Source organism: Sarcophilus harrisii, chromosome 2, assembly GCF_902635505.1.
Source record: "Sarcophilus harrisii chromosome 2, mSarHar1.11, whole genome shotgun sequence".
Classification (NCBI taxonomy): Eukaryota; Metazoa; Chordata; class Mammalia; order Dasyuromorphia; family Dasyuridae; genus Sarcophilus; species Sarcophilus harrisii.
In genome coordinates, this window is record NC_045427.1 from 31,819,339 (window position 1) to 31,840,542 (window position 21,204).

At 43.6% G+C, this 21,204-nt stretch overlaps 1 protein-coding gene across 2 annotated transcripts in view; it reads left to right on the top strand.

Annotated features, from left to right (window-relative positions):
• The window catches only part of SMYD1 (SET and MYND domain containing 1), a 32,618-nt gene extending 12,029 nt beyond the window's left edge, over window positions 1-20,589 (top strand). Inside the window, exons 2-10 of one of the 2 annotated variants that reach the window (XM_003758646.2) lie at window positions 1,795-1,971; window positions 6,617-6,830; window positions 8,555-8,685; window positions 10,159-10,197; window positions 13,482-13,671; window positions 14,527-14,619; window positions 15,287-15,450; window positions 17,006-17,174; window positions 18,877-20,589. In XM_003758646.2, coding sequence (XP_003758694.2) covers window positions 1,795-1,971; window positions 6,617-6,830; window positions 8,555-8,685; window positions 10,159-10,197; window positions 13,482-13,671; window positions 14,527-14,619; window positions 15,287-15,450; window positions 17,006-17,174; window positions 18,877-19,035 — 1,336 coding nt within the window. In that variant the 3' untranslated portion in view covers window positions 19,036-20,589. The remainder of the gene's footprint in view (window positions 1-1,794; window positions 1,972-6,616; window positions 6,831-8,554; window positions 8,686-10,158; window positions 10,198-13,481; window positions 13,672-14,526; window positions 14,620-15,286; window positions 15,451-17,005; window positions 17,175-18,876) is intronic. The other variant, XM_031949812.1, reaches the window with a different exon arrangement.
• The last annotated feature ends 615 nt before the right edge of the window (window positions 20,590-21,204 follow it).

The window sequence follows — 21,204 nt, forward strand, 5'->3', positions numbered from 1 at the left end:
GTCTCTGTGTCTTTCTTCCCTTTTCCACCCTGGCCTTCCCACCCCCCACCCCAGGCTATTCTTACTGCTACTCCCTATTATGTATGTCACTCCTGCAGTCCTTGTCTGAGGTGCTGCCTTGTGGGAAGATGTTATCCTCACTTGAGAGTCTTGAGTCTTTAGCTTTTCCATATACCCAGCTTCCTCAGCATCTTTTCTCTATCAGGAGAGGGAAGTTTCTCAGCTCTGAGTCTCATCCATGGGGCCACTTCTTTAGGCAGAACATACAACCAGTTAAATAATCATCTCATCTGTCTTTCCACCAATTTCCTACTGCTAACAAGGATCCACTTCTCTTCCCAAGTTGCTGGCTTAGGCTAGAGAGTCTTTGTTTCTCCTGCTTACTCCACACTGCTCACTTGTAACCCCTTCAGATCATCTCACAGGGGGACCGGGGGGCGGGGGGAGAGGGGAGGGGAGGGCTGCCTTCTGAAAACCCTGAACGGGCTGTCTGGGTCTAAGGTACCATATTCTAATGGGGATCCAGGGCTCCTTCTTGCTTTGGGGATTGTTTTGTGTGATGTGAAGCTGCTTATTTGACTTTGTTGCACTTCTTTCCCTATCTGTAAATAGGTGTATTTATTTTATATATAATATAGGGATAGGGACTGAAACTGATGCAGGACAGTCGAGGGAACTCCAAGGTGAGGGACCTCCCTCCACTGGTATGGACTGCCATCTTCTTTGCAACTGATAATGATTTGCCTTTAGTACAAGTTAAGTGACTTGCTCAGGATTACACAGAGTAGAACTCAAGTCTTTGTGATTCTCTCCCCCTCCCCCCCACCCCATATGTGTATACAATATATAACACATTCAGAACATAGAGAGCAGGTAGGTGACTTGATAGATATAACATTGCTTCTGAAGTCTGGAAGATCTGAGATCAAGTATAGTCTTGGACATTACTAAGGACTCTGGGTGAGTTGCATAACTCTGCCTCAGTTTCCTTATCTGTAAAATGGCACTTATACTAGCACCTAAATATGTCCACAGGCTTGTTGTGAGGATAAAATGATATAATATTTATAAAGTGCTTAGCATAATGCCTGGCACATATATAAATGCTATCTAAATATTATTATTATTATTATAGAAATACATATAACATGTTATAACATGACATAAACATTAATTTTCTTATATATTACATATATTTATATAATATATAAATATATACGCATTTATAGAATATGTATATTGTGTATATATCTTATATATTATATATATTATAATATGTACATAAATATGTATATCAAAGAGGGTGTCCCAAAAGTATTAGTGCAATTTTAAAGTTTATTACATCCTTATCAATGCTTAAAACCGCATTAGCTCTTTCAGTATCCCCTATATCTATGTGTCCCATTCACAGCTACACCCCGGTCTGGGGGGGTCTAATTAGTCTGTTATAGACCTGTACGAGCATAGAAGTGTCCCCGCCCCGGTCTGGGGGCTCCAATTTGTCTGTTCCAGACCTCCACAAGCATAGAAGCGCCCTGCTCTGAGTGCACTTAGTCCTTAGTGTCTTAGAGGTCCCGATCCGGGGCTGTTCCTAGAGGGGCACTGGGCCGCTTTGCGCACGGCACAGGTCGCCTTAGCCCCAGCGCCCCGAGTCATCCCACTGCTGCTCCCTGGGTTTCTTTGTTTCAGGGACACGGGCTAGGGGCTCTCCACACCAACCGGGCGCTGGCCGGGCCCAGGGTCGGCATCCCCTAGCCCACCGCCTTCCCCGCTGACCCCCTGTCCTTTCCCCAGCTTCACCCAGGTCGTGTGCCACACCTGCTTTAAGAGGCAGGAGAAGCTGCAGCGCTGCGGCCAGTGTAAGTTTGCGCACTATTGTGACCGGACCTGCCAAAAGGACGCCTGGCTGAACCACAAGAATGAGTGTGCGGCCATCAAGAAACACGGGAAGCCGCCCAGTGAGAACATCAGGTCAGTGCCGCGGGGCTCGGTACTGGGGTAGGGGTGGGGGAGGGCGACGGGTGGGGGGTGTGCCCAGGCTGATGAGATCCGCGGGGGCAGCCTCGGATTAAGAGACTTGGAAACAAGAGTGAGCCCGTGGGTCCCACAGCCCCCGAGGAATCAGGCAACTGGCTTATGGACTGCTCCTTCGGTGAGCAGGCATCTAGTAAGCAGCAACTGTATACCCAGCCCTGCGCCAGGCACTGGGGATACCAAGAGAACAGTGACTCCTTCCTCCAAGGAGTTAACAAGCTCTGGGGGTGTAAATGGGGGACAGCACATGCACAGACAAGAGTACTAGAGGCTATATCTTGGGCAGCTGATTGGCGCAGTGGATAGAGCACCGACCCTGCAGTCGGGAGGACCTGAGGTCAAATATGGCTCAGACACTTAACACTTCCTGGCTGTGTGAACCTGGGCAAGTCACTTAACTCCAATTCCCTTGGGAAAAAAAGAAACAATATCTTGTAGGGGGAAGGATTAACGCAGAACAAATGCTGACAAAGTTTTCATTATAAAAATTCACATTTCAATCTGTACTTGTCATGTATACCAACTGTCCCCCAATATATTATGCCTGATAAATACAGAGTAATTTCTGGTGGAAAGCACTAGGAAATGACAGAGGCTTAAATGAATTCATTAGGTTCCCTGTGGGAAAGGACATCACAACTGAATTTTGAAGGATTCCAGGAATGGTACACAGCTGGAGGAAGGAGGTGGAGTGTTGGAGTGCCTAGGGCATACGCTACAAGATATGGAAAATAACTAAGAGTTAGGCCAGAAATAAAGGGTACATGAAAGGGATTAATGTGAAATAATCCTGGAGAGGGAATTGACTTCAGACTGAGAAGGGCTTTAATGCCAGAGGGTTTTATATTTTACCCTAATGGCTAGACTAATTGGGGTTACTTAATCCTATTTGCCTCAGTTTCCTCATCTGTAAAATGAGCTGGGGAAAGAAATGGCACCCCATTATCTTTGCAAACAAATGGAGTCACAAAGAGTCAGACTTGACAACATGTGCAATATAATAAATATTTCAATAATATAAGTTAGAAATTAAAACATTTTAGCATTATTACGAAAATAATTTTAATTTTGCATATCCCCCTGAAAGGGTCTCAGAGACCTGCAGGGGGGAGCCTCTGATCAGACTGACAATTGCTGATACAGTGTACTCAGGATCACTATGGAAGGGGTTATGGGAGGAGGAAATGGTACAGAGACTGCAGTGGGGGTAGCTTGGAGATACTGGATCTAGGCACATACCAGGGTAGGAATGCATCTTCCAACACAGGAGTCCCCTGCCAAAATCAAGGGCTGACTGGTGGGCACATAGCCAGTTCCAATCCCCCAACCCGTGCCATCTCTATACTCTGATCCCAGACTTCCCAGAATCTGCCCAAAGCACAGGAATGGTTCTCTTTATAAGAACTCAAGAGCAGGAGCTCTCATCTGCATCCTTTCCCAGTTTCCTGGCTCCTCTGGATCTAGAGTCTGGCTCTTTAAAGGGAGCCACCAAAACAAACCATAGAAAAAGTACAGCCCCCAATGTCACACCTCTGCCTTTCCCCTGGACTCCATGTTCTGGCTGGCTTGGATCCCGGGTAACTGGGATCCCTAGGAATGGCTGTGTTCTATTAATAGTCTCTGATCGCTAGTGAAAGAAGACCATGACTGGTGGCCCTTGGAGGAAAATCCGCCTTCTGGGATGGGGAGTGATCTGAGTCCATGAGCCACTGCCACCCTACATGTCATGTCAGTGTACAGGAATAGTAGGTGAGGCTGAGAGGCCTCATGGTCCTTAGCCCTTAACTCTTGCAAGGCTATTCAAGAGATCAAGTTTGACATAGAGGAATGAATGCTGAACACCTGGGGTCAAATCCTGTGTCTGACAAATCATTTCTTTTTGCTTGTTTTCCTTATCTGTGAAATGGGGAAGTTGGAAACCCCTTCTCTCCATTGTAAGGCTCAAACGAAATAAGGTTTATGAAGTAATTATATAAATACCATCTGTTGTCATTATTGTATCATTTCCATTGCCTGTGTTTTCTCTCCCCCACAGTCACGACAGCTACAGTAGAAAGAACTCTACATTTGCTTACGTTGGGTTTCTGGCTCTCTGTCCATCGACCATTGCTTTTCTTTAACAGAAACTATGCGCAATGAGATTTCAAGGGGAGAGAGTGCCAAAGACTGGGGTGATCAGGAAAGCCCTTGTGAGAGTCCTTGTGTAGGAAGTCACAGCTGAGCTGGCTTTCAGGTATCCTGGACGTCTATGAGGGAGAGGCTTTCCATACAGCAGTAGCTACTTGTACAAAGGTGTGGAGGGAGGAAATTGCTGGTACCGATTGTTATACATAATAGGTACCTGGTATATGTCAGATTGAATAGAACTGTTGGGAAATGATAACCTTGAAAATGGAAGTATCAAAAAAGAAAGAAAGAAAGAAAGAAAATGGAAGTACCAGCTCCCTTCATTGGGAGACAGGATTGCAAAAGGGACTTGAAATGAATGGTTGAGGGAGAATGAAGTCAGGCATTCTGGCTTACAGCCCATCAAGTCACATTGTTTCCGATCACCTGATAGCACAGCCCTTAGTTACAAAACATAGACCTGCCTTTGCCCTCCTTACCCCAATATAGTGCCAAGGACTAACTGGAACTATTACCCTGGGTCCAATCAGTGAACCTTGAACTTGGACTGGGTGTCTGGGAAGCAGTCAGTCAGACTCAAGCCATTTAAAAGTGAGGAGAGAGGGTGAGACTAGTAGTGAGGAAAGAGCCTACCTGACACAGATGGGGGATTCACCATCTGAATATCTTTCTTCCATCCCCCAAGAAAAGTGCATCTTGCCTCTTTTCCCCTGCCCATAAATTTCTGAATCATTCCCCCCCCCCCCCAACATACATCAATCACATCAATTGCCAGGTTAGCCAAGGACAAGGCTTGGGGCCAAGAAATGCCCATTCAATTTCAGGGTAGAGGGAAAGATTTGAAAAAGCGTACCAGGCATGGTTGGGACCTCAAGTGTGACAGAACTAGTGCTGCAGGCTTAAAAGTTGTCCAAGGAATAAAGGAGGTCCCCTGGGATTCTCTAGACTACAGATCTCAGTCCACATTTGATAGATTCATTGATTTTCAAAATCCTATCCCTCTCCCCTTTCCCCCTCCTCTCTCCCCTCCCCCCCCTCTCTGTGTGTGTGTGTGTGTGTTTAATCCAACAACAAGTATTTATCAAGCCCCCATTATGTCCAGGCAACCTGCAGAGAGAGCTGTCCTACAGACAAAACTGAAACAACCCTTGTTACATTCTCTTGGAGGAAAAAACATGTATCCATCATAATGAACTATAACAAAATGATCTAGGAATTGGAGGAAGGCGGTAGTATCTGGGGTGGGCAGGGACCAGGAAGGACCTCATATAAGATAAACTAACTTGGTTACCTCCTTTTACATCTGAAGTTTTGTTGGCAGTGAGACAGTTTGAGCTATTTTTCCTCTACGTCCTCATTCGTAACCCAGTGCCTGGCACATAATAAACAATAAATGTTTATTGAATTATAAGGTGTCCTAAGAAGCCTGCTGTTTGCTGAAAATTGAAATCTTTTTTTAAAAAATTCTGTATAGAGGACAGATCCACAGTGAATTGTGAAGTGAACCTGGGATATTTGTGTTGTAACCTTGGAGGTGGAGGTTCCAGCGGACAGCCCACTGTCCCAGCAACACCTGCCAGAGACAGAATCCCAAACTGAAGGGACTGAGGGAGTGATTCTGAATGGGTTTTTTTTGTGGCTTCTTCTGTCCTGTGATTTACCTAAATATTCTACTAAAATCCTTGTGTTCTCTGGGGAGAGTAACTCAATACAGTGGAGGGTGTGGGGAGCATGGGGCCAGGAAGATTTAATCTTTCTTCTCAGTTTCCTTATCTGTAAAATGAGAGAATTGAACTCACTTGTCTTTAAGGTACCTTCCAGTTCTAATCTTTTGATCCTAAGAGCTGGATTTGAATCCAACCTTAGATACTTAGTAACTCTGAATTCTAACTTTAAGCTACTTGAGGATAGGAACTGCCCTTTGCATCCTCATTGTATCCCTGGTGCTTAGTCCAATGCCTGGCTCAGAGGTACTTAATGCTTATTGATTGATTCATCTGTAAAATGGGATAACAATATCGGTAGTTCTTGTCACCCAGGGCTTCTGTGAGGAACAGATGAAATAATGTGTGTCAAGTGCTTCATAAACATCATGGGTCACTTCTTTGCCTCAATTCCTCCCTAACCTTGATCACTGGATGGGTGTTGCTTAGGTCAAACTGAGACCTGTTAAAGGCCTTGCTTAAAAAGGCTGAGGTCTCCCCTTGCATGGGGGCCATCTCTAGTCGTCCTGATCTCTGTCTGGCCACTGGACCCAGATGGTTCTGGAGGGGAGAGTGAGGCTGGTAACTTTGCACTGCCCTCCCTCCCTTAAATCCAACTCGCCTGCACGTCACGGAATCACCTTTCCGATGTTGTGGCTGAACGAAGCACCAACAGCAACACTTCATACTTTATCACTCTTTCTCACTACCATTATCATTGTTTTCGCCCTCCTCTTCCTCATCATCCATAGGCTGGCGGCCAGAATCATGTGGCGCATAGAGAGAGAGGGCACCGGACTCACAGAGGGTTGCTTGGTCTCCGTGGATGACCTGCAGAATCACGTGGACAACTTTGGGGAAGAGGAGCAGAAAGACCTTCGAATGGATGTGGACAGCTTTTTGAACTTCTGGCCACCCCAGAGCCAACAATTCAGCATGCAGTATATCTCGCACATATTCGGCGTGGTACGGCACCCTGACCTCTCTTCCCATTTCCCTCACTCCTCCTGGTCCCCTTCTCCCTCTTCTCCTTCCTACTTCTGCCTGCCTCCTCCATTTACCCTACTTCCTTCTCTTCCTCTTCTCTTCCTTTCCTCCTCACTCTCCCTTTCCTCCTTCCCCTCCTCCTCCTCCTCCTGTTTGTTTTCCCCAAAATGGAAGAAACCAAGAAGTTCCTTGATGGTTTTTCTGCTTGTAACAAAGGCAGGAGGACATCACTCTGTGCTATTCAAGGATCTTCCCCACCTCCTCCCACTCCCAGTCCTGACCACTTACTCATTTCTCTCTCCTCCCAGCTGATTCTGGCTTCTCTTGAAGCACCTGTTATTCTCATCCTTTTCATTCCCTCCACTGCCCCCACTTCTGTTTCTGGGCACAAGGACACAAAATTAAAATGGCATGACAAATAAATCCCAGGGGCTAAAATGCTAAGTTTCCCATAAAGGAAAAAATGGAAAAAGAAATCCCCTGGCATCCCTTGTGATGGCCAAATTCAGAAGGTACAGTCTGCACTGAGAACTTTGAGCCTCAGAGGCTCTAGGGGGAAGGGAGGAAGGAAATAGGGACAGTGGAAGGGGGAGAGGTATGGAGAAGGACAAAAACTCATTGGTCAGCTGTGAGGGATACTTGGTGGATTGCCATAGTCAAGGGCAAGGCCATCTCTTCCCTAGCATGATAATTAGAAAAGTACATCTTGCCTTCATAATTAGCTAAACAGCATGACCTACGGTAAGAAGTCTTAACTTGGAGTATATAAACTTAAATATAGATAAATAACCAGATAGGTAGGTAGATAGACAAACATGATAAATAGATAGAAGATGAATAGATAGATAGATGGATGGATAAACAGACAAACAGATGATTGACATATGAATAGATAGGTAGATGGGCAGACAGACAGACAAACAGATAAACAGATAATCTAACTGTGTTAGATGAACAATTAGATAGGTGGATAAACAGATAGCTAGATATAGAGACAGACAGTCAAGTAGACAGACAGATTTAATATTTAATATAATTGATTCCTCTGTAATCTCATATGTTTTCTTTTATCAATTTTTAAAAACTACTGAGAAAGAATCCATAGATTTCATGAGATTTCCAGATGGGGACTTGACCTCAAAAATTAATAAGAACCCCTGACTCTGGGGGAATAGAGATACAACTCTTATCTGAAGTCTGAGAATCAGAGATATGAGATAAGATAAACAAAAGGCTACCATTCAGCTTCCCATCACAGTGAATTGTATTAAATCGTAAGTTCCTTGAGGACAGGAACTATCTTTCCCCTCTTTATGTATCTTTAGCACTTAGCATAGTACATGGTACACAGTAGGGGCTTAATAAATGTAGCTTGATTGCAAGCCACATAAAATTAAGCTAAGGACTGGAATTCCCCTAATGTGGCTTTAAGGACCTTAACATCCACCATTCCCTTCTTCGCTCTCTATTGCCCAGCTTCTTAAACTGTGGTTCACAACTGCATATGGGATCTCATAACTGAAAGCGGGGATCACAAAATTATGCTTTACTATCAGTATTGTTTGATTTGTATATTTATTACCCTGGATCATGTAAAAATTTCTCAGGTGAAAAGGGGTCACAAATGGAAAAAGTTAAGAAACCTTGCTCTATGGTACTCTGTTTATGAATGATATATTATTTTCTTTCCTCCCATTGGGCAGATCAACTGCAATGCTTTCACTCTCAGTGACCAGAGGGGCCTTCAGGCTGTGGGAGTGGGCATATTTCCCAACCTCTGCCTGGTGAACCATGACTGCTGGCCCAACTGTACTGTCATATTCAACAATGGCAAGTGAGTAGTCCTCTGTCTGGGGTGGGTGGCAGGGGTGGGGTAACACCAGCTATGATGTTTCCTGCAATTGATTTTTAAAATCTAAAAGCAAACCTGTGAAGGTCAACCAGCAACTTCAAAAAAGGACTAAATAGTATTTCCATTGCCTTTAGTAGTAGTAATGATGCCAGCCTCAACTCCTTTTCAACTAAAGAGAACCCTTTTCATCAGGATTCCCATCTCCCAAATTCCCAAAAATAGCAAATATCCTGGTAGGGACGGTGTCTATGGCCCAATATCATAATGGGTTTGATAATTAGAATGATCCTTTACTACTTATTTCTTTCAAAAAGGGATCTTTTCCATTTAATGATGGGATGTAGAAGTATTTCTTTTTTTTTTTTTTAAACACATGGGAAACATATCCTTGTGCATGAGATTAGAATTAGGAACTACATAAAAATTCTCATTCACATTGCCCATTTCCCCTTTTATTTCCCCTTTGCACAGGAAGTCGCCATCTTCAAGCCCAAACCTTCCCCCAACCACTCGCCACAAGGGGAAAGTACTTGTCACCTAGAGTTCCCCTGAATGTCAATGACAGATTGAAATATTGCAACCAAGGAGGAGGCCTTCTGGGCTCTATATCCCTTGGGGGTGATAACCCCAAACTCAGATTTTTTTTTAAAAACCCGACTAAAGGTTTTTAATTTTCATTTATGTCATGGACCCCTTTTGCAGTCTGTGAAACCTATGGACTGACTTCTGTTCAGAATAATGCTTTAAAATGCACAAAATAAAATATATACAGTGATGAAGGAAAATACTATTGAAATAAGGTTATCAAAGCATTCTTTAAAAAGTTAACAGACCCCCTGAAATCTTTCCACAGACCCCTTGGAGTCCATGGAGAGCAGGTTAAGAACTCCTTTACTAAATCCTGCTTTCCTTCCTAAAGGCTGACCTAGTTATTCTCCCTCCCACCAGTGAAACACTCTTCTCCATAAATCAGTTTCAGTACCCACCACTCATCATTTCAGGGCTGTTAGCTCCAATCTTGTTTTCTCAGACATTAGTGGAGAAAACTTTGTATATGAGCCCAGGATAGTTTGAGGAATGTCCTTATGGTTAGTGGTGCCTCTGAGTTCCCCCTCCCAAGCATGAATGCTACCCAAAATATGTTTCAAAGGAGGCTGTTTCTGTATTTGAGAGGCTACCCAATTTAAATCCTGCTTGTAACCTGCCCCAGAGGGATAACATTTGGGCTCTCGTTTCTATTCAGTTAGTGAATCTAAGTAGACAGAGTTTGTAAAAACTGACACTACAATGTTTGGGAAGGAGGGATGATGGGAGATTCTTGTAACTATGGAAGCCTGGCTGGAGTTATTGATCCCATTCACGCATGCTAACTATAGTTTATCCAACCAATCTGAGCATTTTTGTTTGTGGTGGGGTTGCTCTTACATCACCTGCGCTATCTGTTTTGTCTTTCAGTCATGAGGCTGTGAAATCTATGTTTCACACACAGATGAGGTGGGTCAGTTTTGTCGAAGCACATACCTGTTCCTCTGATCCTCCCCTCACTTGCTTGGTTTGCTTTCTGGACCAGTCCTTTTCCAACTCCCAGGCTGGTCGTGTGTTCAAATTCACCATTCCTGTTTCCACTGTCCCAAAGTCCTGCTCAACCTAAAACCCCCACATTCTTTGGCTGCTATATTTTGTATGCAATTGAAAAACAAATAATTCTGTTCTTCATTCCACCCATCACCACAGCATCTTCCCTGGCCTTTCATTCCTTTCTCCTCCATCTTTTCCTATCCTATTTCTCCCTTTCCTTTAACTGACAAGCATGGAATCTCTCAAAGTCTAAAAAAATCTACTTTAAAAAATAAATCAAGACAATTTGAGTAAAGGTTTTTAACCTTCACTTGTGTCATGGATCCTTTGGGCAGTCTGTGAAGTTTATGGACCAACTCCTATTCGGAATAATGTTTTAAAATGAACAACATAAAAATGATAGGATGGCAAAAGAAATATTGAAATACAGTTATCAAAGTATTTTTAAAAAAGTTAACAGACCCCCTGAAATCTCTCCACAGACCTCTTGGGAGTCCATGGACACTGGGTTAAGAACCCCTTCCCGAAAACCTGCTTACTGTCATAGAAAAAGTGATTCTCTTACTGACATATTAAAGGATATGGTGTTCTCTGACATCTCCTATTTCCCACCCAGTAAAATGGCTCAGAGATGTGTTTTGATGATTGAGATGAGGATTGGTTTTCTCTAGTGTCTCCTTTGCTGATTGAGGACCATTGTTAGCTGATATGTTTGGGTTGGTTTCAATTATTTAATTCAGTGAAGTTCCAATCATGTGCCAAGCACTGAATGAAGTGCTGGGATACAATAGGGGAAAAAAGGAGAGTTGCTACCTTTTAGGAGCTTGCCTTCTCTGTAATGTAGTAGAAAAAAAGTGGCCCTGGACTCAAAAGAATCTGCTTCGTATCCATTCTCTGACACTGCTTCTGTGACCTTGACAGTGAGTGGAGAGAGAAAGCAGTTGAAATCCGGATCCTAGCTAACCTCCGGGTTTTTGGTTGAATCAAGACAAGTGACAATAACAATAATAACTAATGTTACACAGTACTTTAAAATTTTCAGTGCATTTACAACCACTGCCTCCTTTTATCCTCCACAACAAGCTTGGGAGACAAGCTTGCTATGTTTGTCCTCATTTTACAGATGGGGAAAGTAAGAAAGTAAGTGACTTGCCCAGGATCACACAGTAAGTGTCTGTAGCAGAATCTGAATTCAGGTCTTCCCCATTCCAGATCCAGTACTCTAACCACGCTGACCTCTAGCTGTAGACCCATAGTGGGCACAGATCCTTATTTGATACTACTTCCATCAGCCCAGTTTTTAAGTCATTTTAATGGGTGGATATCAGTTCTTTCTCCCATCCCCTTCCAGTTTTTTATCAGTTGACTGGAAGGAAGCAAGGAGTTATTAGCCCAGTAGTGGGGAAGCGACAGATGCCTAGCATTTAACTGATCCCAGTCTGGATGAGCTTTTTACCCCAATAATGGGGGGGGGGTTATGTACACTATCATATATGAACAACTGCATGTTTTAGGCTAGGAGTTAGCTGTCATGCACATGGACTGGCTGGTCAATGGGAAGCCCGACTTCATGTTACAGAAATGTTCTGTATGGGCTATTATTCTTCTTCGCCTTTTGATAGGATTGGGATAATGGTAGGGATTGGTGATATTGGTGTAGGGAACTCCCAGGTGAGGGCATATCCTTCTGTCTATCCTTCTATTCCTTCTTTTCAACACAGAATCTTAAAGAGTTATCTAGGGCACTAAGATGTTAAATAACTTGCCCAAGATCAAAGAACCTACTTGTGTCTGAGGAGACCCAACTCTTCCAAGTATGAAGACTAGCTCTCCATTTTACCATGGTGATTTTTTAAAAGCCCTCTTGTCCAAATTTTACCCTTATTTCCCTCCCATCAAAATGTCCCAGTTTCATCCACTGAGACATCTGGAGACCAAAAGGACACAGGATCAATTTATTGTCTCCATCCTGATTTCTTTTAGGTTCCGGTTCTATGGCCAGTGCTGATTTGCATGACTAAGTTCCATGGGCTGTTCTTCATGATGATTGGTTAAGCTGGATGTCAGTTTGGCTAAGCTGGATGTCAGTTATAGAATGGGCTTTGCTTTGACTACAAGCCATCTACTGTGCTGAGAGATGGTACCATGGTTAAGTGAAGGGTAAAGGAATTAGTGGTAAAGTGCAGGTAGGGTAGGTCGGTTGAAAGGGGAATCTGTGTATCATAGCATATTATGAAAGCAAATAATATATGGTAATGGAATGAAGCCGACACTTGATCATCCATGTTTGACTATCTGCAGGGAGCTTTTGGCCATTGCAGGTAATTGAAACTAGAGCTAAGTCAAGAGTGGAAGTTAAGGTTGGGGCTTGGCCAAGAACAGGGTAAAAAAAGCATGAGTCGATCAGAGCTTCTCCAAAACTAAATGGAAATGATTTTGGCATTATTTACTGTTGGGAGTTATCTCAATTTCCATTCTCCTACACAGGCCTGGATAATCAGGAGTTGATTATACCCTCAGACCTGTCAGTGAAACACCAAAGGAGGCCATAGCTAGTCTCATGACTACACCAAATTTTGAGCAGAATGAATTTCTCTGTAGTAAACCTGATTAGGTTATCATTGCAATGAAAAAAACCTGAATTGCCATTGGTTCAGTTCATGAGAACAGACATGGTTTTTGTCTCTCATTTTGTTTCCTTTTCAAATTAGCATCTTTGTAAAAGTCTGTGTCGTATTTTACTGGAATTGTAGAGTGTTTGTGTGTGGAGGGCTTCATCCTTGTTCTTGGGTGGGAAATGGATTTCTCTAAGATTGTAGGTGAGTGGGTCTAATATCTGGGATTTTTACCAGGCATTCCTGAACTTAAAACCATAATTTTAGAGCTATAACAGGTAATTTTGGCATCTAGAGCAAGCAACACAAAAAAGGGTTCTTAAATCAACTTTGTAATTCATGATAGAAAATAATACAATTGAGACATTCAAGTGAGAATGAGGTAAAGTTAGTTATTACAGTGGCTCCCTAATAGTTATCTTTAAAATTTCACCACTCTAGGACAAAGGTCCGATTGCCTTGCCTTAGGTATACCCCTGCAGAATAAGCCAGCCAACTAGTCAGTAATAATTTTAAGTGCCTGCTATGAGTCAAGCACTGTGCATTAAATTTGGATTTCTTATCTTACCTCTTGTGCCAACCCAGAATCGAACTTCGGGCCCTCGGGAAGATCTCAGAAGGGGAGGAATTGACTGTATCCTACATAGATTTTCTCAATATCAGCCAAGAACGGAAGAAGCAGCTGAAGAAACAGTATTACTTTGATTGTACATGTGAACACTGTGAGAAAGGGATAAAAGATGACCTTTTCCTGGCAGTGAAAGAGGACCCCAAGGTATATAGTCTTCACTTAAGACCCTTAAGGACTCCACCTAAGAGGATGGGGTCGACTTGTATTGGTAGAGAGAATGCCCTCTGCTAGCTAAATCACCCACCTCGGCCCCATCCCTACAGAATAAGGGACCAAAATTCCCCGAGCAAGCCAAGGTTACGTTCTCGGCCTTCCTTCTCTACACTTACTTTGCTAAGTAAGATGTTTCCTGCCCATCCCAGATCACAGAACTTTAGTTCTCTAGGGGTGATGTTAATACAATGGATTAATGTCAGGTGTCCCGACTTCCTGTGTCACTGAAGAGAAGGCATTCCTTTCTCTGAGCTGCTCTGTAAAATGACAGTGTTGGATTAGCTGATTGAACTCTCAGCACTCAGTCCTAACATGGGCAATGCATGAAGAGAGGTCCAGAAGGTAAAAGACCATAAAAGCTCTAAGGGAAGGAGCTTTAACAATAATCTTTGGGCTCAGAAAGTCCCTGCTTAAAGGCCTGGATTCTCAGGTCTGATAGGATGACCCTGGACTGAGTGATGAAACAAGGTGACTGTTCTATCTTTTTCCTAACCCTCCCACCATCATTCCTCCATGTTGAAGCTCTTACCTCCCACCCAGGTAAGACTAATAGTAACAGTTCACATCTACAGAGTGCAAACCAAGAGACTGGGCACCCCAGAGGATCAATAGGGAGGCTGCAGTTCTCCATTCCAGGTGCTCTGCTCTTGTGTTTAGAAATAAGGGACACGTCTCTCTGGGGAGGGAGGGCGGTTCACACATTATTTTACTTCAGCTACTGCAGGAATATAGCCACCTTTCCACCCAGGAGTCTTAATTAACTTCAGCCATCTTCTCTCTTTCCAGCCTTCCCAGGATGTGGTGAAGGAGGTGACCCAATTCTCCAAGGACACCTTGGAGAAGATTGACAAGGCTCGCTCTGAAGGGCTGTACCACGAAGTGAGAACTTGACTCTCCCAATGGGGTGTGGTGAGAGGGAAGAAGAAATATTTCTTTGAGAGCAGATGGGATCTAGAGATGATCCTTGTCCCCTTAGGCTTCAATTCACCCCTTCTTGGCCCCCCAGTGAATGCTTTGAAATAGTTTTTAGGCCCAGGTGCCTTCGGGATGTATGTCCCTTTGGAGATGGATGGTGGCCCAACTTGGCCAGTGGGAGAAGGGGCCCACCAAGACCCTCTGTCCAAAAACTGGGTAACTAGCTTTGCTCTTAAGTCCTAGGTATACAAATAGAAAAGCAAAATGAGACAGATCCACTAATGCTAATGAGCACCATGGAGGAATAAATAAAGATGAGCTTTAAGAGCTGTAGAAATGTGATCCCTCCCCTCAGTAGATAAGCTTCTGAGAGCCAGAAGCCACTTTTTTTTTTTTTTTTTAATTTGCATGCCCCAAGTATCTAGGTCAGTCCTTGTGCTCCAAAGGTGCTTGTTGAATTAAATTGTACCATAAGAAAAGAAATACAGCTCAAGAACCAAGTGGAAACCTGGCCATTGTTTCTAAATCACAGTATATTGGAAGTGTCTCTGCAGTGAGTAGTCAGCTGCGCCGTCCCCAGGGAGTTTACATTTGGTCTACTAATAATGGAATGTCTAATGCCTTGTCCCAGGTGGTGAAGTTATGTCGAGAGTGTTTGCAGAAGCAGGAGCCGGTGCTGGCGGACACCAACATCCACGTGCTGCGGATCCTGAGCATCGCCTCCGAAGTGCTCTCCTACCTGCAGAGCTTCCAGGAGGCCTCAGACTACGCTAAGAGGATGGTCGACGGTTACATGTAGGCACTTGGAGCTGGGCCTAGGAGTGCCTTCCCTTTCCTCATTCCCTTCCCTTTTTCCCTTCCATTTCTTCCTTCTCTTCCTTTTTCCCCTTTGCTCCTTCCCTTCCCTTCTTCCTTTCCATTTCTTCCTTCCCTTCCCTTTTCTCCTTTCCTCCTTCCCTTCCCCTCTTCCTTCTCTTCCCTTTTTCCCTTTTCTCCTCCCCTTCCCTTCTTTTTCCCACCTTTCTCTTCTTCCCTTCCCTTTCCTTCTTCTCCTTCAACCTTCTCTTATGACATCTACTCTCTTATGATCTTCTCTTATAAACATCTGAGCATACAAAATTGACATAATAAATTACATGTAACATGTGCAACATTCTGCACCTATAGTCCTCCACTTCTCTTACAAAAGGAAACCAGTGTATTTCCTCATCTCTTTCCAGATGACCCCTTAGAAAAGACCCTACTGTTGTTTTTATCCAGGGCTTGCAGTCCTTTCCCATTATAGTGCTGGCAGCTGGAGGTGGGATAGAGGAATTATTTGTGTCTCCTCTGGGCTTTGATGTTGCTTAGTTATAAATACTAATAAGGGATTCTTCTATTCCTCTTCATGGAAAATCCTACCATTTTCTGTTAAATATTCTAAATATTTTAAGTAAGGGATTCTTCTACTCCTCTTCTTAGAAAATCCTACTATTTTCTGTTAAATATTCTATTAAATATTCTAAATATTTTAAGTAAGGGATTGTTCTACTCCTCTTCATGGGAAATCCTACTATTTTCTGTTAAATATTCTAAATAGTTTAAGTAAGGGATTCTTCTCCTCCTCTTGGAAAATCCTACTATTTTCTGTTAAATATTCTTTTAAATATTTTAAGTAAGGGATTGTTCTGCTCCTCCTCATAAGAAATCCTACTATTTTCTGTTAAATATTCTAAATAGTTTAAGTAAGGGACTCTTCTACTCTTTCTCTTGGAAAATCCTAACTATTTTCTGTTAAATATTCTATTAACTATTATAAATATTTTAAGTAAGGAATTGTTCTACTCCTCATGGAAAATCCTACCATTTTCTGTTAAATATTCTAAATATTTTAAGTAAGGGAGTCTTCTATTCCTCATAGAAAATCCTACCCTTTTCTGTTAAATATTCAGAGAAATGAATATGTTTTAGTGTCATGTCTTGTGGAAGTTCACAGGATCATGGATACTGAGGTAGGAAGACATCTTAGTAGCTGTTAAGTCCAACCTCCCCCCCACCCCCAGATGAGTCCCATAGAGGGGAAGGGCAGCATTCAAATATGTCTTCCTGATTCCAAGAAATTCTGTGTTCTGTCTATTGGTCCACCACTAGATCTCTGCTCTCTCTATAGAGAGTCTTTTCTTTGTTGACCTCATACTTTCTCAGATCTCTGGCATCAGGAAAGCATCAAATGGTTTTAATTCTAGAGAGATTCGGGCTCCAGCCGGGGAGACCATCCTTCCTTGAGATCAGATCACTGAGGAGAGGCTGGCTCCTCTTACCCTCTCCAGGGCTTCCTCTCTGACCGGATGCTGTCTCTGTGCCCTTTCAGGAAACTCTACCACCCTAACAATGCCCAGCTGGGCATGGCTGTGATGCGGGCAGGACTGACCCACTGGCATGCCGGACTCATCGAGGCTGGGCATGGGATGATTTGCAAAGCCTACGCCATACTCCTGGTGACTCATGGACCTACCCATCCAATCACTAAGGACCTGGAAGTAGGTGACCCCCTAATGTCTCATGGCCATACCTACCCAGTGCATGGCTAGACTTTAAAAACTGGGCTAGGAATGCAGTTGTTTTCTCTGTAAAATGGCTGGGCTGGACTCACCGGCCCCCCAAATCCCTACTATTAGTAAGTGACACTAGGACATGACCTCGTATCCTCTAGCACAGTCTCTGGTATACAGTAAGTGCTTAATAAGTAATTGTGGATGGTCATACCTCATCTAACATCTCTAATCAGTCACAGGGAAACATACTTGGCTCAATGGTAACATGAGTGCAGTTGGGATCCAAGAAAGAAACAATTTCATTGATGTAGGAAACTGTTGCCATACTAATTCCTTTTCCCAAAGCAGATTACAATGTTTTAGCCTTAAGATTTGTCTGGAGCAGGTAAAGATTAATAGGATCTTAGATCCAGGAGTATAAGACACATCCAGAATCACTTTGTCCACTCTATGCATTTTACAGATGAGGAATCTGAGGAACAGAGACTCTTAAGTGACTTGCCTGGGATCAGAGGCAGGATTTGAACTCAGGGCTTTCTGACTCGATCCCAGAATTACATCAAGCAGTCTCTTATGTGCAGTTGTTGGTCAGTATATCGGACTCTTTGTGACTCCATTTGAGGATTTTCTTGGCAAAGATACTGGAGTGGTTTTCTGTTTCCTTCTCCAGCTAATTTTACAGCTGAGGAAACGGAGGCAAAAGGGTCACATGACTTGGCCAGGGTCTCACAGCTAATAAGTGTCTGAGGCTATATTTGAACTCATAGAAAAGAGTCTGTCTATCTCTAGGCTCAGTACTTTACCCAAAGCCAATTTTGGCATTTTATCAGAGACCTTCTGGACTTATCAAACATTTATTAAGTGCCTGCTATGTGCAGAGCACATTGGTAAGTGTCAGGAAAGGTGCAAACTTTAGCTAACCAAGTTCCTGCCTGATGGATGGATGTCTGAATTTATAGTCTTGCTCCGGCATCTGGGTCAGGACGGGGCATGGTAAACCGGGCCATCGACTATGATATTGCAGCAGAGAAGACCAGGGAAGAGCACCATAAAGGGCCAAAGTTTGGGGGGGGGGGTAAGAGATTCAACAGTAATTCTGCCCGCATGTATTAAGTGCCTCCTGGCTACCAAACATGTTCTGTGGGTAAGTGGTCATTTTGTGGCATCCCTGGTCTGCCCTATCATCCTGTACTTGCCTTCTGAGGTACAAATCTCCATTCCCACCCCGAGACTGGTCAGGGGAGAGCAGCTGAAGACCATGACAACATATAATCTTGGAAACTGCAAATTCTGTAAATTGAGGCTTAAATTGTTTTATTGATTATCTGAACTTTAAAAAGTGTTAGAGAAGGATGTTAATAATTAAAATTAGACTTAATGTTCTACATTTGGGTGGGGAGAATGGAGGAGAAAAAGCCTGTTAAAACATTTACCCGTTATCCCTGTTTGACCTATTTTTTTTTTTAACTTTCTTGGGTTCCATTTTGGACTTGGCATTAATTTTTTTTTTTTTTTTTTGGTGGGGAAAGGAAGGAAAAGTATCATTTCTCTCTGCCTGTAATGACTTAATCAGCAGCGCAGATGCAGGGACCACCCTTTGGGGGGAGGACAATCCTTGCAAGGCTACATGGGGGTACCCAGAAGCCCTGGGGGACTTTCCAACCCTTGGGGTGCCTACTTCCCACAGGCCATGCGCATCCAGTCAGAAATGGAGCTGCGGATGTTCCGGCAGAACGAGTTCATGTACTACAAGATGCGGGAGGCGACCCTGAGCAACCAGAAGATGCAGATCATGGCCGAGCCCAGCGCGGAGACCGGGGTGCCCACCTTTCTCAAGAAGCCATAGGACTTGGCTCAAGGGGGACCCGTGGTGCTGAAGGGACGAGGCAGATGCGTCCCCTCCAAGGGGATGGGGGAGCAAGGAATACGAGGGGTTGGGGGCTAGGGAAAACTTCTGGCCAGCACGCTTTGGCACTGTGGTTTGTTAGTACGACGTGGGATCCTGAGCAATGCTGGCTTGGCCATATTGTGAATCCTCATGTTCCAATGGAATTGTGAAGAATGTGAGTGGTTGGGCTGGCGTGCTTGTGCTCCAAGAACTGGAACCTTGTAGAAGGGAGGCTGCACTGAAACTGGGGTGCGGAAGCCTCTTGAGGGAAGGGGCTGTTTATGTTTTTGTGCTTTGAACACAGTAGGTGCTTAATGAATGTTTGTGGAATGGATACTTGAATACTTTTCTACCCACCTTTTCCCATCAGCTCCATGGGAGCTCCATGAGAGAGTGGGGTACAATGAATGGAAAGCACTCTGGAGTTCAGATCTACACTCTGCAACTGCCTGTGTGATCTTGGACAAATCACTTCATGCTGTCGGTCCTCAGTTTCCCTGTCTGTAGTATTTGCACTGAACTAGAGACTTCTGAGATCCCTTCTAGCTAGAAATCTTTGTTCCTATGAAATTAGAAGATTCTTTTCTGGAAAACAAATCAATAAGATAGTTAGGTTCTTATAAAATACCAAAAGACTTATAAAGTACTTTTAAGTGCCCCCCTTTGGAGGACATGCTGTTGTTACCTTCTTCCTTCTTCCCCTAGATAAGGGGCTGAGGTCAGAGAACTGAATGACAAGCTCAGGAGGTCAAAGCAGGTGTTGGAGGCAGGTTATCCCTGTACCCCAAATTGCCTTTCTGCCTCTCATCTACATCTCAGGGAAAAATCAGCCATTCTTTTCTCTTTTTCCACCCACCAGGGCAAATTTCCCAGATATTACACTGATTACCTCTGCTTCCTTCCTTTCTGTGTATTCTGGAGGGGAAGACCTGCTCTCCCTTTGAAAACACAGCATATTTCCCAGCTGAGCAACTACAGAGGGGAACCAGGATTTGATGCGAGTCCTTCATGAGAAGGATTCAATGAGGGGGAGAGGGGAGTAGGTCTCTGATCTTGAGAGAAGGCAGGTCTACCGGGGACTAGGTGAGTAAAGCCACATGGCCACTATTACTCTTGGTGACATTGGTGTCCCAGTCTTTACTAATTGCTTTACCCCTGAATAATAACCCCAGAGTTTACAGGGCACTTTAAAGCACTCAAAGCATGTGGTATATTTTTTTCTTCCTTGATCCTCATAAGTTTGTGAAACAGTGCCTTCTCCCTTGTACCCATTTTGCAGAAACCGAGTTCAAGGGAGGTTAATTAAGGAGCCAGGAAGCAGAATCCAGGTTTTTGGACTTCCAAGTCTAGCATGCTCCCATTGCCCCCAGCAGCTCCTCCAAGGCGGGGACTTCTGCCCTTTCTTCGCTTCCCCTTTGGTGTACATATGTGTGTGAATGGTGCATGTGACATATTAGAAAGCCTCACTGCTGGAAGCAAGGAACCAGCCCCCTCAATATTCCTGCCTTTGGGGTGGACGCCGTCTGCCCACCACCTTCCTGGACCAGAGAACTGTGTCTCTGGCTTGTATAACTTTGTGGTAACTAAAGCAGCAGCATTAAACATTGGTGTTTCTAAGCAAGCAAACGCTGAGGGTTTTTCCTACCTAAAATCCAGAGCTGAAATCCTCTTGGGTCTTCCAAATGATATAACCCCTTCTGGGAACTCCTAACTTCTAACTGGGACTTAACTCCCTACTTCCAGTGGCTCAACCTAGCCTGCAATTACTTCAGGGGCCTTTTAGCAAAGCTGTAACTAGGGTGAGGCAAATGAAGTTTTAGAGAGTATGGAAATTCTGAATAATGAACTTGGAAAATTCTTATTATTTAAGAATTTACTACATTTAGTTGTGAGAACACACACATACTCCTCCAACAGGGTAAGAACAATTTAGCTGATCTCACCTAGTTAGCAAGAATAACTAGTTAAAATAGAAAACTATCAGATTGCATGCATTGTTAATGACAGTCAACTATAACATTCTTTATTTCCTCCCAGTTACATTAAAACAGTTTTTTAAACATTTGTTTTTAAAACTTTGAATTCTAGATTCTCTCCCTTCCTCCCCACCCTCACTCCCATTAAGAA